Source organism: Lathamus discolor, chromosome 2 (genome assembly GCF_037157495.1).
Source record: "Lathamus discolor isolate bLatDis1 chromosome 2, bLatDis1.hap1, whole genome shotgun sequence".
NCBI lineage: Eukaryota > Metazoa > Chordata > Aves > Psittaciformes > Psittacidae > Lathamus > Lathamus discolor.
In genome coordinates, this window is record NC_088885.1 from 120,457,623 (window position 1) to 120,475,114 (window position 17,492).

At 40.5% G+C, this 17,492-nt stretch overlaps 1 protein-coding gene across 10 annotated transcripts in view; it reads left to right on the forward strand.

The window, feature by feature from the left end:
• LYN (LYN proto-oncogene, Src family tyrosine kinase) overlaps positions 1-16,668 on the forward strand; it is a 46,413-nt gene extending 29,745 nt beyond the window's left edge. For all 10 annotated transcript variants that reach the window (XM_065668287.1, XM_065668295.1, XM_065668293.1 and 7 more), the window contains 5 exons: positions 3,167-3,349; positions 4,238-4,314; positions 10,225-10,378; positions 12,458-12,589; positions 15,065-16,668. In XM_065668287.1, coding sequence (XP_065524359.1) covers positions 3,167-3,349; positions 4,238-4,314; positions 10,225-10,378; positions 12,458-12,589; positions 15,065-15,267 — 749 coding nt within the window. In that variant the 3' untranslated portion in view covers positions 15,268-16,668. The remainder of the gene's footprint in view (positions 1-3,166; positions 3,350-4,237; positions 4,315-10,224; positions 10,379-12,457; positions 12,590-15,064) is intronic.
• Positions 16,669-17,492: the final 824 nt, after the last annotated feature.

Genomic DNA, 17,492 nt, shown 5'->3' on the forward strand with positions numbered 1-17,492 from the left:
GCCTGATTAAGCCCTTGCAAGAATCTGGGGGCAACCTGGTTGTCCAAGATACTACTCTGGTGAGATAATCATAATCAACTCCAAAATAAATACCTGAAACACCAACAATTTTGGGGGGATTTCTATTCTAACACGTAAAATCTGGAGAAACTGGCTTTCTATGTCAGACATGGTCGCATTCCATTCCTCAGACTTGGGTCCTATTGCTTGCATCACATTTAATTTTTAACAAAAGTGTAAACTGCAGAGAGTCTTGCTTCTTGCCGTGGTACGAAAGGGGTTTTGACCATGGAGTTCAGTGCATCTGGGCAGCTTGTTTAGTGATAAGATGAACCAGAGTAGCACTGCAAGAGCAGGGTCCATGTTTTATGCATTTTTGTTCGTAATGTGCACTGATACAATGTGAACCATAATGCTCTCTGGTATTAATAATCCACGAAGAGAATTCTCAAGCAGGGCTAAAAGAAAAGTTAACAAGCCAAACAGAGCCATTAGGATGTATTTTATTAATGAGGCACATCTTGCTTGCATCTCACGTGTAGAAGATTCTCTCTTTTGGCAACCTCCAAATTAGAATATAAGGAATACACATTTTGGAGTTGTGTTTTCTTATCCAGCTGTTAGAAAAAAATAGAGAAAATGATGCCACAGAAATACTTCTATGAAAATAAAAGAGATCTAAAATGAACCAAGGAAGCTTACCGGTACTTCTCATCAGTATCAGAAATGGATTTTTATAGTACATGCGTGAGCTGAATGTTAGTTGCAAAGAATCTGAATTTAATGTCAGATATTCTAGATGTAAGCAAGAATTTCATTGCTTATCTATCTTTTAAAATTCATGTCTAGGTAGCAAACTAACCATGTGTTCATTCATGTCATGCGGAAGGAACACTGTGACACAAGTGGTAGGTTTACACCCAGAGCCAGGTTCAGTTCGCCAAGACAGACATTAGCAATGGGCTCCGAGCCTCAGGTACTGTGTGAATCAGGGGTGAGGCAGTGCTGTGGCCACCCCTTCCCACAGCTCCCTGCCTGTCACTGGAATCCTTCTGCGATGCAGACTGAGCCTTGCATTTGCTGCTGGTGAAGCACTCTGAGGTCACCAGCTTTCGCTCCACCTGCACAAAAGCTGCAGTTTCTTACCTGTACAGTGAGAGTGTGCCTGCAAAGCAGGTGATCGTTATGGAATCCACCACAGGGGTTCTCACGGTAAAGATAAGCGACCTGGCATGAGGACTAGGACTTTGTTAAGCTAGGGTGGTACAGATGCATACTAGAAAGACGCTGCTTACTCCAGGTCTGATGTGAGTCTCAGCCCAAAGCAAGCTATACACCAGTTTTACTGGTAATGGGTGACAAATGCCAGTTTTGCCTAACTGACAAGGGTCAGGTTTTTTACAGATGCCATTGTATCTGCTGTTAGAGTTCGTGACCACCTTTCCTCAGTGATTTGGTGTCTCATCCCTTCCAATACCTGGTGAAATAAATGAACATGAGAGATCAAGATCAATTATCTTTAGTGCTATCATCAGCTCATTTGCTTTGCGTGTAATCACCAAAGGATCAGGGTAGATGTTTATCCCAGCAGGAAACCTCAATATTGCTGTTGCAGTAAAAAAAACCTTTCTATGAGTAGCACCCTAGTTTGATTCATTTTTTTTTGTGAATGTAAAGTACTGTTACATAGTTACTGTTAAGTGTCTTGGTTGTAGTTCCATTGCAGAAATTGCTAGGTTCAGTAGAGTATTTGACAAACTGGGAGTGAAACTCGTGCTGTGCTTTAGGATATGGGATGGAATAGTAGTAATGATACAAACAAGCTTTCTTCTTAAGCAAAAAGAAATGCATTTAACGTCTCTTTTTCTGATAGATATAAACCATATACCTGAGCTTTAACAGCACATTTGACTACTGTTAGGTCATATAGAGGCATATCTTTGTTGTGCTTTGACCTGACCACATTTGAAAAAATAGATTTAATAATCATGCAGGTGAATGTACTGTGATTGATAGACAGGGTGACTTTCCTCAGGTGATGATCCTCCTTTAAAAAAGGCGGTAGAAGACTGCAGTGGTCAGAGCAATCCCTGAAGATGTGGGAAGATTAGTTCCTTGCTTTCCCCCTGATATCTTATGTTAGGATAATAAATAGTATAAAGAAATTGTAGACATTTAGAGGTGTATCCCGTGTCTGGGTTGTTGTTGAACAAGGAAATGAGTCATGAAAAGTTTTGCCTCTTCTGAGAAATAATTTTGCAATTTTGAATGGCCATGGTGGGGGACAAAAGTTGCATTTATATCCCTCTCCCTTTCTCTCTCTCCCTCTTACTTCTTTTATTTTTTAGATTATATGACTTCATAATATAAACTTAACCATCAGTTCTTGCTACTCCTTTGTTTATGCTATTTAACATTCATTTAATGTTTGGAAAACATTATATCAGAATGTAATTCACTGCTTTTTACTGGTAGTTGCTTTTTATATAACTAGAATATTACATTAGCAGGTTTGATAAACAGCGAAATGAAAGAGCCACGGTCTTTTCCACTCTTGGCGTGGGCTATGTGATAAGAAATTATCTTGTTTTCAATCTTGCCCTGAGCACTGCAGGATTGCAGTCCTGGCAGCATATCTTTGTTGGTCATAAGAACACTTATTTGATTGCACTTTCCTGTAATGCTTCATTTTGAGCACTGAGGGTTACAGAGAGGATTATAAGCATGAGATCGACATGCATAAAATGGCTATAATCATGGAATTTAAAGATGCTCCAGAATCTTGCAAGTAATCTGTGGACTCCATTAGATTCTGAGACAAGTTAAGTGAACCTTCATTAAAACATCTTTTGGCTGAATATTTTAGGGGCTGCTTGTACATGAAAACTTTGTATGAAGATGCTTTGCTTGCTTTATTTGTTTTGGGTTTTTTTCAGATGAATGATTTCTGAAAATGGGGAACGGATTATTTTGCACTGCAGTCTTGTATCAGTTGCAAAATAAAAAGGAATTCTAGCATAAATATTTGTGCTACATCTGGCACTTGCTCTCAGCCTCTTAGCTATTACTGGAATCCAACCTCAGCTGCTTTACAAATTCCTAGTGGTCCGGGTGCTGTGTGGCACAGAGTGACTTGAACTGCACTGACCGTATTCCCTCTTTTTAGGTTACTATAATAATAGTACAAAAGTGGCTGTGAAGACTCTGAAGCCTGGAACGATGTCTGTGCAAGCCTTCCTGGAGGAAGCCAACCTCATGAAAACACTTCAGCACGATAAACTCGTCAGGCTTTACGCTGTAGTGACCAAAGAAGAGCCTATTTATATTATAACAGAATTCATGGCAAAAGGTGTGAACAGTGTTGGATCTGTGAGCAGTGCTTTAGTAAACTCTTCTGCTTCTTCTAACTTAGTCCCAGTTCTTTAAAAAGGAGGGAATAAACAATGAAAACTTAGGATTTTAGCATTATTCTTTTGAATGCTTCAGTATAAAGTGAGAGAACACCTGTCCTAGAGGAGGGGTGAGGCTTTAATTTCATGATTCATTGCTGTGGTTGTGATTGCTTCAGATGCAGAGCATAACCCCAAAATAGCTCTGGTTCCCTTGTGCTCCCTACCTGACTTCTGTACCTGGAGTCATAGCAAGGCAATTAAAACAAGCCTTAGAAATGGCCTTACATGGCTCTTGAGTTGGTAAATACATAGGTAATAAGGTGAGTGATGAGTGGTCCTGCCAGGATGGTTGCACTGCTAGAAAAGGACAACCTTTATTAGAGGATTACTACACAAAGTAAGTGAAGTTTCCTTCTTAGATTGTCTTGGGTGCTATATTTTCCTGGGCTGTTCTGTTTTCAAGAAATTCTGCTGCTAACTTCGTAAACAAGTGTTGAGCCACTTAGTTTTTATGATGTGGAAAGGATCGATATGTGGGATTCTCTTAGACAGCTTTCCTGATAGCCCATAGACTAGGGTACTTATCAGAGTCAATACCACTGAACTAAGGTAAGGTCTGATGAGTTTTCTACACCCAGGAAAATGGCAACACTTGGGTGCCTGACATGCTGATTTGGATGCTACCGTTGTTAAACCATGTAAAGAGACTGCCTTACTGTAGTCAACTTGAAAATATGTCAAAACACTTGCCTGCAGAAATTTTGTGATCAAGAAAATCGGAGACCTGGCATGACCTTTATTTCAGTAATAAGCTGCACTGACTTGGTCTTTCTCTGTTTTAACAGGAAGTTTGCTGGATTTTCTGAAGAGTGATGAAGGCAGTAAATTGTTGCTTCCAAAGCTGATTGACTTCTCTGCTCAGGTAAATTTTAAGAAATATGCTAAAAATTAGTGGGGTTTATTTCTCTCTGAGTCTAAAACTCCACCTGGCAACTTTGGGGTTTTGCATTAGAAAAGATTTTAATTTTCAGGTAAGTTTTGCTCTGAGGAAATAAGGCTGCTTGAAAGGGGGGAATAGATAAAATAGGTTTCAAACAAAATATGTGAAATTAGGCTTAACTCGCTGCTGGTGACCTGCTAAAGATGCCAGTGGTACCCTGCTTAGGCAGTGGTAGAAAAGCTGCTTTCAGTTCACCTGGCTGTGAGTTGGAAGTGTAAGTACACATTTGTGAGTTTCTGCTTATGAGATTCTTTCAGTGTTAATAAACGCATCATTTTTACTTCTTAGGTCAATTTGTGAAACTTCTCTTAAGCTCAGAGAACTATAGCTGGGTTTCAAACTCTTACGTAAATGACCGTGAAATAAATGAGATCTAGTCAAATGATGTTTCAGAATCTGATTTATGAACCAAGAAGATTGTTTCAAAATATACTGGTCATTCCATGTCATAAATGAAGTAGGTAGAGAGAGATGTCAGGCTGATTTGTGTGTGTCAAAGCCTGGATCAAAAGTTCCTGGAGCCCAGTGTTCCACCTCGTACAGTTGCCAGCATTAAATGTCCAGTGAGGCATATAAGAAAATAGAGTAAGAATTGAGCAACTTTTGCAAGCTGTAGTTCATGTTACTAATAGGCAATGAAAACATTTCTGCTAGGTTATTGTTTCACCCACCTTTCTGGGGTTTTTATTATGCATCAGAGTTTACAGACTGTTGTACCCTATTACACTGACTTGTTATAATCCATGGCGAAAGACGAGACAACTTTGAAAACGTGTAAAAAAACATTAGGGCTTATAAAAAAAAAATCACTATGTTATGTAGTTTAATGTAACTATTGCTATATAAGTGAATAGAAGATTAGATATTAGGAAACATTTCTTTACAGAGAGAGTGGTGAAACGCTGGAATAGGCTTCCTAGAGAGGTAATTGATGTCCCAAACCTGTCAGTGTTTAAGAGGCATTTGTACAATGCTTTTAACAGCATGCTTTAACTTGTGGTTAAAGTGGCTTGAAGTGGTCAAGCGGTTGGACTAGATGATTGTTGGAGGTTCTTTCCAACTGAAACCCTTCTGTTCTAGGGGATATTTACCCAAAGAGCTCCCAGTTCTTTTTCTCACAGTTCTTAAAATCGTATTTGCTTCTGTTTCATGAGATCTGCTGAAAAAGTATGGTGCAAATTCAGTGAACCTTCTGCATGTATAAACTCGTCCTGCTGCTTTTGCAAATTCATTATCTACGTCTACCATGTAGCACACACATGCCTGGTGGCTGTGGTTAGGGAAATGATATGAGTTGTTGCTGAGCATACTCATAAGTTTCGAACCATCTCTAAGTAATCATTTTTACAGGATTTTGGTTTAAAATAGAGCAGGAGGGGATTGGAGAGCCTAGTTGTTTCTCAATATTTCGGGAATTATAGGTCACACCCTGTTGTTCTTTCCCCAGAGTGCACTTCATTTGTAGCCAGATAAAAACTAGGCGCAACTTAAATACTGATTCAGCACTTATATTTTTTCCTCATTTTGCTTGCCTGATTTTGCAGGCAAGTCAGCATGTGTGGATTTGGATTTACTGACAGTTTTCAGGTGTCTCATAAACCACTTATATGCACTTGAACTGTCCTAGCCCACTTCTTTCCCATTTCCACCCTGTTTTTGTGCCTTTGTTGTTCACATTAACCATGTGTGCATCCTTGGCCCTTTCAGTGGAGACAGAAGCAAAGGCAGGCATTTAAAAACTTCGCTGTAGCATTTCTATGTGGTCTTCTCCGTCTGTTTTATGTGAATGTTTTCCTTGGTCTTGTCCTGTTACTAATGAATCCCCACTTATACTTACAATTTGTAGCACTTTTTTGTGGGTGAGCTCTTACGATTTCTGTCATATTGGGGTATTGGTTTTGTATTTTGTAACTTGCCCTTGTCGTACTGGAGGGTTTCTGGCCAGGTATGATTTGGCCACATTTTTCTCATGAAGCACTGTCTTTATGGTAAGTGTGATTGCCCTTGCACTTAATAATTGTGGGGTTTTGATGGTGTGCTTGTTCCTGAAACTCTTATCCCATGAGGTCGCACTTGTCAGGGCTTCGGGTTGTTTAAAACTTGCTTTCCTTAAAACAAACAAACAAACAAAACAAGAAAACTTCATATTTTGCCGTAATTTCATTTCCTTTCATTTTCATTCCACTCTTTTTCATGATCCTTGTCATTTAGTTTTTCTTCTGAACATGATATATGTTCTCAGCATGATGTAAAAGTATCCTTTTAGGTTGACCTTAAGCAAACCCATCTGGCTTCTTTAGTACTCCACATTTTTGCACACAGCCTAGAATGCACAGTGGAATCAATTACACCTGTTGCTGTAAACCTCTTTCTGCATGGAGAAACAGCAATGCAGACTGTCTGTAAAACATGGTTGGTTTGTGATAACTCTTGCAAAAGAGGATCACAGACCTTGGAATGGAAGTTGAAATCAAGTGCATTTTTTGAGTTTAAAAATGGAGCTATGAAGGAAGCCAGAAGTTCTCTGGTTTTGTAGCAAAAAAAAAAAAAGCAAAGCCAAATGAAAACAAAAGCTGAATGTCACCTTCTGAAATAGAAACACAGGACTGCCCATCCCTCTGTGTGCTGTTCAACGTTAGCTGTGATGTTTCACCAAGGGCACCTGTGAGCTGTTCAGAAGGTGTAGCTCTTCTTTGTCCTTAGGCAGTCGTCTTCTGAAATGGTGGTTTATTAGGTTCTCCCCTCCCTGCTTCAAAGTCCTTTGCTGCTTTCTCCAGACACCTTCAGAAGCTACAAAAAGTGGGTCCGAAAGCAGGGAACGCATGTTTTCAAAGCAGCACTGCTTGCCCCATGATTTTGTTACCATTTTCTTTCAGGAATTTGCAAGATTTTTATACCTGTTTGTGAAATGACCCACAAGTATTCCGGAAAGTTAAGTAATTACCCTCTTTTATAGATAGGAAGAGCAGAAACAGAGAGGAAGGAGCACTGCCAGCTGAAACCATGCCCCAGATGGGTGACAGAGCTGCGTAGAGAACTGCAGCTCCAAGTCATCATTCACTTGGAATGGGACTTTCAGCTGAAGCTTTGCAGTATGGAGGCTGACTTGTGGAGTCATTTCTTTCTTCCAGAAGACTTTTCTTGCATTCTTACCCTGTTTCCAGTATTCAGAGATTTGGTGGTTGGTTGCTTTTTAAAGGATTTAACTTGGGTATTTCTGGAAGTGTGTCAGTACTTCATTAAAGGTGAAGGGGAAACTGCTCCCTTCTTGGTAGTAACGGTTGTGTGGTGTAGGCAGAATCCTCTCTTAAAGGACACAAAACAGATTCCAGAAACCCAAATTACCTTTCCCATCCTGTTCCTGAGTAGTAGTTACATGTAGCCGAACAGTCTTGACAGGTACCAAGGATCATTAATAGAACGGGGGAAAAGGCTTTCTTTTGTTCCCATGAATTTCTCTACCTTTAACATATCATTTGGCAATGAAAACCCAACAATTATTACAAAGAGTTATCACACGGGCTTTGGCACCAATTCTCTTGATAAAAAAAAAAATCTTCTTTTCTTTTTTTCTTTTCCCACGAGCAAAGGTTTAATGTGACCATATGTGTGAATTGTCTGGTTGCTGCATTTCCGCTCCTTCTCCCATTCAAAATTCCTTGCCCATTATTCTTTTCCTACTTGGGAATTTTTTGCATGCCCAGATGCTGGCATGTATGTGGCTTCTTTGAATTTCTCTGATTCAGTGCAGTCAAAGCCATTGTCCTGGCATTTCACGGAAATGTAGTCTGTATTTGCTGAAAACTTACTGATTGTTTGATGTCGCATTCTTCATTTGTGACTAATCAGATGATGACTTCAGTGAGTCTGGCACAAGTAAGAGGAAATAAAATGGTCTTTCCTATGGCTTTGCTTGGTTGGGCTTGGAAACTAAATACTGCCATCACAAATGTTTCTTTTGTGAAGTGAATGTTTCCCCAGACAGCAGTTTGGCCAAATGTTAAATCCATGCAGGGAAGTTGGAGGAAAGTTGGTATCTTTGTGATGGTTAATGTGTTTTTGGTGATATTAGTGGACCTGTCTGCATTTTGGTCGTATCTGCCAAGCTGGCTAGTTCAATCTCAGCACTGATCTTGCAGCAAAACCTTCTCTTTCATCTCTTATTCCTTCCCAAACCCAAGCAGTGGCATGGAGAGGAGAGAGAAGCTAAAGCGGGCTCTGAATCAAATACTACTCTTCTATTTTGTCTGTAAGTCTCTAGTAAGACCCTATGTGGCAATTATTCAGTAGTAGCTGCTTCCTTCATTATAAAAAGTCTTATTTCTAGAAAAAGTGAAATGCAGGTGTTCATTCTCTTCACCATCAGGGTTGCTTTCTGATTTAGTGTGAGACACCCCCACACACACATTGTACAAGGGCAGTGTAGCAGTCTGCTCTGAAGAATATATCGGTTTGTAGGAAGAGGTTTGCAGTGAAGGAGGTGGGAGGGTAAGTGGCTCTATTTTTCCATTGCCTAAACCGAAAAAGAGGAACGAAGACCTCACACACAAACGTGTAGGTTGTGTTGTAAGTGGTGGCAGTGTGTGCCTTCACAGGGGACCTTCCTCGGGGACCTTTTAAAAATGGGTAAGCAGAAGTGGTGTTAATGTTTTCTTAAGGTGCAGTCAGGTGCTCCTGCCTGCTTTGCTGCACGGCTGAAACAAGCACCTCTGGTGCTGAGAAGGTGTCCGTGCACTTGCCTTCTCCTGAGGTGGGGAGAGCCCGTGTACGAGTGTGCCAGGGACTGGCAATGGAGAAGGACCCTTCCTGCGTTACTCGTGCTTTGTTAGCAAACCTGAGAGCTCGTGCATTCCCCAAAGCATGAGGCCATGAGTGAGCTCTGTGTCACCCACAGACGTCCTGGAGAGGTACCTGTGGCACAGGCTGGGCCATGGCCCTGCCTGGGGATGACCCATCACCAGTCTCACAAGGAAGATTAAAACTGGCAGCTCACAAGCACTGGATTTATTTTCCCTTTTTCCTAGCTCCTCTTTTGGACAGAACACCATCTACACGTCAGTTATATTGCTCTGAGTTTAGAAACTATCATTTCAGTTTCCTTTTTTCTGAAAAGTAGAGTGGCAGCCTGAGCAAATACTGGGGAAAAGATCATCCCCAGTGCATCTTTTGAGGATATTAATCATCTTAAATTTGGTTTGGAAATCGATTTGGGCTGCTGAATACAAATTAAATTTGCTTATGACAGTATGTGAGAGCTGGCTGTTGTTAAACACTCCTTGTTACATGTTGTTGTAGAAGAAAATAAAGTTGTTTGACCTGTCTTAGTAATTGTTTCCCGATTGTCCAGGCCTATTCTGGGTAAATAGAATGTTGTGGGTTGTTTTTTTTACCTTATCTGCACTGTTGTTTCATCAGTCCTTAAAAGAACATCTGTATCTTGTTTGACGTATTAATTCCTTACATTTTCTTCAAAATTGGAAGGCAAACCCAATAATTTGGAAAAGAAAATATTTTAGTAGAAATCTAAGGAACATTTTAATTAAGATTTTGTTTCAGGAAATATGTCTAGTACGTATCTCTGATCTTGCCAGCTGTTATTCACCCAAACAATTCTTTTGAAGCTGCTACTTTAAGTATAGTATTGCAGGACTGGATCTACGTGTAGGTTTTCCACGGCAGTCATCCATTCCTTGCTTCCATCTGAAAAATGCTCCAAAGACAGAGGTAACGAATAAATGGATGTGGCTTTGCTGATACCTTGAAAGAACAAAGAGACCTGCTGATGGTGTTGTGTGGTGGTAAAATATCAAAATACTTGTTTTTTGGTTACAGATTGCAGAAGGGATGGCATATATCGAAAGAAAAAATTATATCCATCGAGATTTGAGAGCAGCGAATGTTCTGGTTTCGGACTTGCTGATGTGCAAAATTGCTGATTTTGGGCTAGCGAGAGTCATCGAAGACAATGAATATACAGCAAGGGAAGGTGTGTACTTTTGTTTTCGTCTTTAAAACTTCAGCTTCTGCGAGGCAGTGGGGATGGATCCAACAATAATATGGTCACCAAGGACAGAAAATGCTGTAGCAACTTCCTGGAGGCAGCATTCTAATGCCAACAACTTTTGAAAAGAATAAGGAAACAAGCAACCTGTCTGTGCTCCCCAGGCTTTTTGAAAAGTTTGTTTGAAATACGTAGAATCATAGAATAGTTAGGGTTGGAAAGGACCTCAAGATCATCTAGTTCCAACCCCCCTGCCATGGGCAGGGACACCTCACACTAAACCATCCCACCCAAGGCTTCATCCAACCTGGCCTTGAACACCGCCAGGGATGGAGCACTCACAACCTCCCTGGGCAACCCATTCCAGTGTCTCACCACCCTAACAGGAAAGAATTTCCTCCTTATATCCAATCTAAACTTCTCCTGTTTAAGTTTTAACCCATTACCCCTTGTCCTGTCATTACAGTCCCTGACGAAGAGTCCCTCCCCAGCATCCCTATAGGCCCCCTTCAGGTACTGAAGAACGAAGAAAACTGAGTACTTAACTGCAATCAGTTTTCTCTAAATTGCACAAATTATTTGCACAGCCACAGCTTCCATCCCTCTGAATTAAATGCCAAGAAAATATGTTCATGTTCTCTCATCACGTCCTGATGTGCCATACACACCTCCTTTCACTTGGAGAAAGGAAGAAGCCCTAGCAGGTGTGGTTGCTGGTAACAAGGAAACCTTTAGCAGATCTGGTTATCTTTTGAAGCCGCTTTAGGAGCTGCAGCATTGATTTGCATGTTCAGCAGCACTGAACACTGTAGGGACACTGGAAACCTGGGTCGTGTTCTGCACATGGGTGGGAGGTAACATCGCAGCAGGGTCAGGAGTGGCAAGAGGGGAAATTGTGATATTAAAGATATTTGTCTAGGTTTTGCCAGGTGTGTTTTGCTAATTTGGTCAAGGATCCTTTCAAGAAGTGGGTAGTCAACTTGTAGTGAAAAGTTTTCATTTATGCTTCCATGCACAGATTGCGTTCTGGTAGCTTTGCAGAGCAGGTTTGTTGGCTGGCTTTCCCCCTCTTGTTTTAAATACACTACCTCATATTTTCACACAGTCTGGATGGAAACTGGGGTAATGTAGGACGAAAGGGGAAGAACTAAGGTATGAGGAAGAAAGTGAACAGTGCATTACAGTTGAGATTAAAGGAAGGCGAGCTATACAGCAGTCACTGAGTAACAGTTCAATAGAACAGAGGAAAGGGTCTGATAAAGCAGTTTTCAGAGGTAGAGAACCCGTATCTGTGGTTTTTAGCTAGCTCTGGACATTCTGTATTGATTAAAGGAACCTTTCAGGTTATAAATTCTTTATGCCAAGTTTCTTTGATGTGTTTTCTGCCATTCGGAAAAGTTTCCTAGCTTCTGTGGTATTTTGCATCAGAATGATAGAGCAGACTAAAAAAGGCAGAGAGGCAATCTGCTTGTATTACTTTTCACGGTCTGAAGAGCTAACGTAATATTTCCCAGTAAAGGTTGCTTGAACTTTTCTTAGTTAACTGTAAGGAGTTTGCTTTTATATGCAATTTCCTGGAGTCAGTTAATTAGGCATGAAAGACAATATTTAAAGGTATGACTTCTTAAGATATCACCCTTTGCACCTGCGGCTGAATGTGAAATGTGCTGGGGTATGTGGAAGCTAGACTGACTTTCTTTAAGATAGGAAAAGGTAGTTAAAGTCTTGCGAAGTTCCAGATGATGGGAATTGTAAGATTGTTGTCTGACCACTGGTCAGAAGGGAAAAATGGTGACTAATTTTAGCATAAAATCACCATACCTGAGTTAAAAGGTGCTACGTAACATTTGGCGTCTTATTTGCATCTCTGATACAGGACATGCAGTGTGGCAACATGTATCCTGCAACACATCTCTGCTGATACCTCTTGGATAGAAGGAGTTGCTGGGAACTTTGCTAATTTAGGGGTATCATAGGCAAGTCATTTAAGACCTTTTAGTGACTTGATATGGAGTGTTTGCATTTGCCTTTGCCTGATTGAGACTGTACTCTTTTCTTTTTTAGGTGCTAAATTCCCTATTAAATGGACAGCACCAGAGGCAATTAACTATGGATCTTTCACTATTAAATCGGATGTGTGGTCATTTGGGATCCTCCTGTATGAAATCATTACGTATGGGAAGATTCCTTATCCAGGTATGGGCATGTGTTTATACCATTACTCTGTATGTATACTTTGGTGTTAAAAAGCAAAGAAGATATAAAAAGAAAGAGCTGGCAGCCGACAGGAGCAACAGCAGTGATCTGGAAAATGTCTTGCCTGTTTGAAGAACTTTGCTTTGAAAACTTATAGTCACCATATGTGTGACTCTGGGGTAAATGTTAGCAAACAGACTAAAGGCACCATGAACGTGTAGTTATTTTTATATATTCAAAAGGGGTTAAAACCACAGTGAATATAGCATTGTCACAGATCCCACCTTTATGGTCTGCAACACAGCCCCACAGCAAGGATGCAGTGCTACAGGTTCTAATGGTGCTGTGTAAGCTGCTGGGGTTTTAAATATTGTAGTACAATGAAGGTACTAAGAGAGCATGTTTTCACAAACAAATAGGCTGTTAGCTAACCGAACAAATATGAAAGCAGACCCCAAAGTAGTGTTGATGTACTGCTTGGAATATTTACTCTTCGTTGCTCCATACAGTCCAGGGATGAGAGCACAGCGGAGTACATCATCTGTGGCTGCTGCATTAGGTAGCTGGGAAGTGGTTATGTGCTTCATGTTTTATTTTTCTTTCTTCATATTTCTTCCATGTCTTCATTTCTTTAACACATCTGTTAAACAAAATACATATTGTTTCCAGCATACAGCTAGCTTGTATGAAGGGTATTTTTATGGACACAAAATTGTCACATCTCAGGCGTAGGTGATTAACTCTGTGCAGCAGACTGTATTCATTTAAGCTTACTGAGGTTATGGAAAATTGACCTAAGTTATCTTGTGAGCAAGTGGGGCAAGTACAGCCATGTTCACCTGTACTTCTGAGAAGAACCCTTAGGATCCTGCAGTTTACAGGCAGTAAAGGGAGAGCAGATATTTCCTCTAAGCAAAGCTTTCCCAGCACTTCCAGTGCAACAGCTCTTGCTATTTAAACAGCGAAAACATTTGCACTGCCACTTCATGAGTATCTGGAATTCTGCATCCTGAACAGCCAGAGACAGCAGAGGGGCAGACCTGAGTCCCTGAATGGACAGGAGGCTCACCCCCTTGGGTACAGCGAGACAAGAGACTCAGGCAGGGGGAAAGGGTGATGGTGGCCAACTTTACATTATGGAAGAACATATCAACTTCCCATACAAGAGGTAGAGCCAAACCAGACATCCGCATTGCTCAGTAAGGTTCTAGTCCAGGAAAGCACTTAAGCTCAAGAGTAGCCCATTTCGACTTCAAGAGGTGATAGGGCTGCTTTGGACAGCAAAGTGTTCAAATATATGCTCTGGGCTGGCTTTTAGGTAAGGGCTATAAAATATGTGACTGAGTAGTAGGTCCTCCCAAAGCATTCTAAACACTGCTCATGTCCCCAGGAAGGATCAGATGGGAATTGTACGCAGCCAAGTAAAGCAAGGTTCTTCCCACAGGTGGGATACCTTTTTTTCCATTAGCATGTGCATGTGTACCCAGACAGTTGCTATGCTGAGCTGGGCTCACGAGGTTATTTCTGGGTGCCTTGAATATTGTCCTTCCCTGAGCAAACCTATGAGCTCACCTGGAAACCAGCAGTACAAACCACAAACTCCAACACCATATTTTCATTTTAAGTACAAAATCAGTCAGTACAGCAGACACGGTATTGCTGTACTACTGTGGGAAAACACCTCTTCTAACGGAAGTCTGGGCAGTACTTTTTGTAAGTATGAGAGCATTTTTATGAGCACCATAAATAGGCCAGACACTGTGGATTCATTTGTCAACCAGCAATTAGAAGTTCAAGCCTCTTGACTGCATACTGGAAGATTTTAATAGTTTGCATGCATTGCTCGCATTAAACTGGAAGAGGAATATATGTCTATTTTAAATAGAAGTATAAACTGGAATAGCCTATTAGACTGAAAGTTGATACTGAAGAATCAGAACAGCAGAATAAATGGGTGACCAATTTACCTTACATGAAGAAATGTGACAGGCTTGGGCAAATTACCCAGGCAGGGCAAGAGTAACTCTGTCTCAGTACGGGTAGAGTCTGCAGCAAGCAGGTTAGAAGCTCTGCAGGTAGAGACGAAGGTTGATGCAGGGTGGGCTTTGCTGTGAATCTCACCACCACTGGAAGCAGAACAAGTGGTGGCAGGACTGGTCACAGGAACAGAATGGAGCTGGTTCTGGAGACAAGAATTACTATTTTTCCCATAGTCATGTTAGTCTTGGCACTAATGAGGTCACTGCACTCAACTGGGGAAATAGAAATCTTCCCCCCAGGACTTCCAGAGCAAGTTCTTCGGTACTGGTGCACACCTCAGCCTTGTTTATTGAACTCATATTAATAACTACCTTTAATAAGTAGCAATAGTCTTGTATTATGGTGAAGATCTTTAGAATGAAGTAGATAAAAAAAGAAAAAAAATAATTTCTTTAGGAACTGAGATCATTTAATGAAAACTTTTTTTTGTTGAAGGTATGAGCAATTCGGATGTGATGGTTGCTCTTCAGCGTGGGTACCGAATGCCACGCATGGAAACCTGTCCAGCTGAGCTTTATGATATCATGAAAACATGCTGGAAAGATAAAGCAGAAGAGAGGCCAACGTTTGATTATCTACAGAGTGTGCTTGGTGACTTCTACACAGCAACAGAAGGGCAGTATCAACAACAGCCATAGAGCAAAGAACACTTTTTCTATTGACATGGATCATAGGCACAGACTACTATTTGGACAGACTGCTCAAACCAATTACTTCACAAGTTTGGATGTCTTAACTGAGTGTGGAAGTTGAAATGCTGAAGGAAAGAGTAATTCTGCAGAGAAAAAGTAGTATTTTTATTCGGTTAAAACAGTTCCTCTAAAGCTTGAGGTTCTCCTTAAATGCTCTGTGTTTTGCATCTGCAGAATCATCCCAAAGCAAGCAGGCTTTCTGGGGTGGGGAGGGAGAAGGAAGGAAAGCCATCATGCACTGGTACAGTTTGCCAATGCCTTCTTAGGATCTAAGTTATGCAATGCGTTACTAAGAGACCTCTATAAATGAGGCAAGAAGATGCCTGAAGAGCTGTTTTCAAAAGAAAAAGTCATGAAGGAGAACTTGGAGATTTAAGACATGGTGATGTTCTTAAATCATCTTTTCTGAAATGCAGCATCTTGTGAAAATTACTTTTATATCTTTATCATTGTTATTTCACATTAATGTCTGGAGTACTGTCACCTCTTTCTGAGTGGTGTCATGGTTTCCTTTACGGAAGGGTGATGTATGTAATTCTTTACACTGAAGATGATTCTGTTTTACTGCTGTATTACTCATACGAAGTTTAAAATCATTCTCAAAGCATCACACAGCCATCACAGCTGCAGAAGTGCAACATGAACACACAACACAGCAGGAGCGGCAGCACACCTAGGACTGTGTTGAAAGTCATGGGAAAGCACAGGATTTTGAAGGAAGTTGATACTTTCATTGCAATCACTGAGACTGTTACCAGTGAAAATATCTTAATTTTAATCCTCTGTGGTTATTCAAGACTATTCCTTATATTTTTGCTGCTTTAATCAACTAACCTCAAAATGTGTTTTAAAACTAAAACTAGCTCTAGTCCTATCAGAAACAACTTGTGGAAATACACAATAGGATGTCAAGTTACATTGCAGCGACACTATAGGTGTGTTGCTCACTACGTAAATCCAGTTCCTAAAAGTGAATGTAGTTTGCTGAGCTCTACCTAAAGAGGTGTTCTATCAAATTACTTTCCAAAACAGCTGAGCTAGTGCAATTGCAATGTAACTATTGCAAAGCTTACTTTTTTGTTCCCCCAAGTGACACTGGTTCTTACAACTGAAACCCAGTAACATTTTTGCCACCCCTCCACCCAATTATTTAGGCAAATGGTACTTTGCAGAAGCTTAAAACCTGTTTGAGCCTCAGTGTGCCTACAATGGGCAGTATAAATACTCATTGCTTTTGTTTTCCATTGATTTCAGTCAAACTGTGCAGTTTAAGCAGACTATCAGTTAAATATGTAAATAATTTCTATTGTATGGTGATTTTTAATTTTAATAAACAATCTGAAGCAAGTTGTATGGTAGTAATTTGAAATTAAACAAATTGCTGATGTTCTATCCAGAGTGGTAGCTTCATATCGAACAGGTGAACATCTGTTCATCACCACTAACAAGATTAAGGGATTCTGCTTTCCTTACACCTATTCAGCTTTGAGAAGTTGAAAAGGACCAAACCAGCTATTTCTGCATCCTTGTTAGGGTTTCTGCTTGGTCTGGAGGGCAGGAAGAGTGGAAATCAGTCCTCAGCCATCTTTTAAAAGAGCTTTAATTAAAAGTCTTTAATGTAATACCAACACAGTCCACCGCAATGCTCTGGAAAACATTAGTTAAGAGTTGTCCAGTCCTTCATTACAGGCTTTATTTTGTTTTCAGGGGGAAAAAAGAAATAGCTTAAACTACCATAACCTTGTCTTTCAAGCCATTTCCTGTAGCCAACCAAAAGCTCTGGGAAGGAGGGTGGAACAGTTGCTCTGAGAATAAGAGGCTACAGTTAGTGTTACATAAAGTTGCTAACATTCACTTGTCTGAGATGATTGTCAGACTGTCAAGGTGTACCAAGTAGAACATCTGAAATGGTGTTGCAGCAGGTTTCCAGCCTTAGCCTGATTTAGGGTTTTTTAATTTGTTTGGATATTGCTGTTCTTTGTACAAATTGCCCAAAAACGCTTTCTTATTCAGTGGATCTCCACTTAGTGTATTGTGTAACTACACCAAAATATTAATAGTTGGAATACTTTGTGGGTGAGCAGAATATTACTTTAGACATTCTACCCTGGAGGGATTATAGGCCTGTAGAACTACTGGAGCCAGATAAGCTGTGTTTAACAGAAACATTC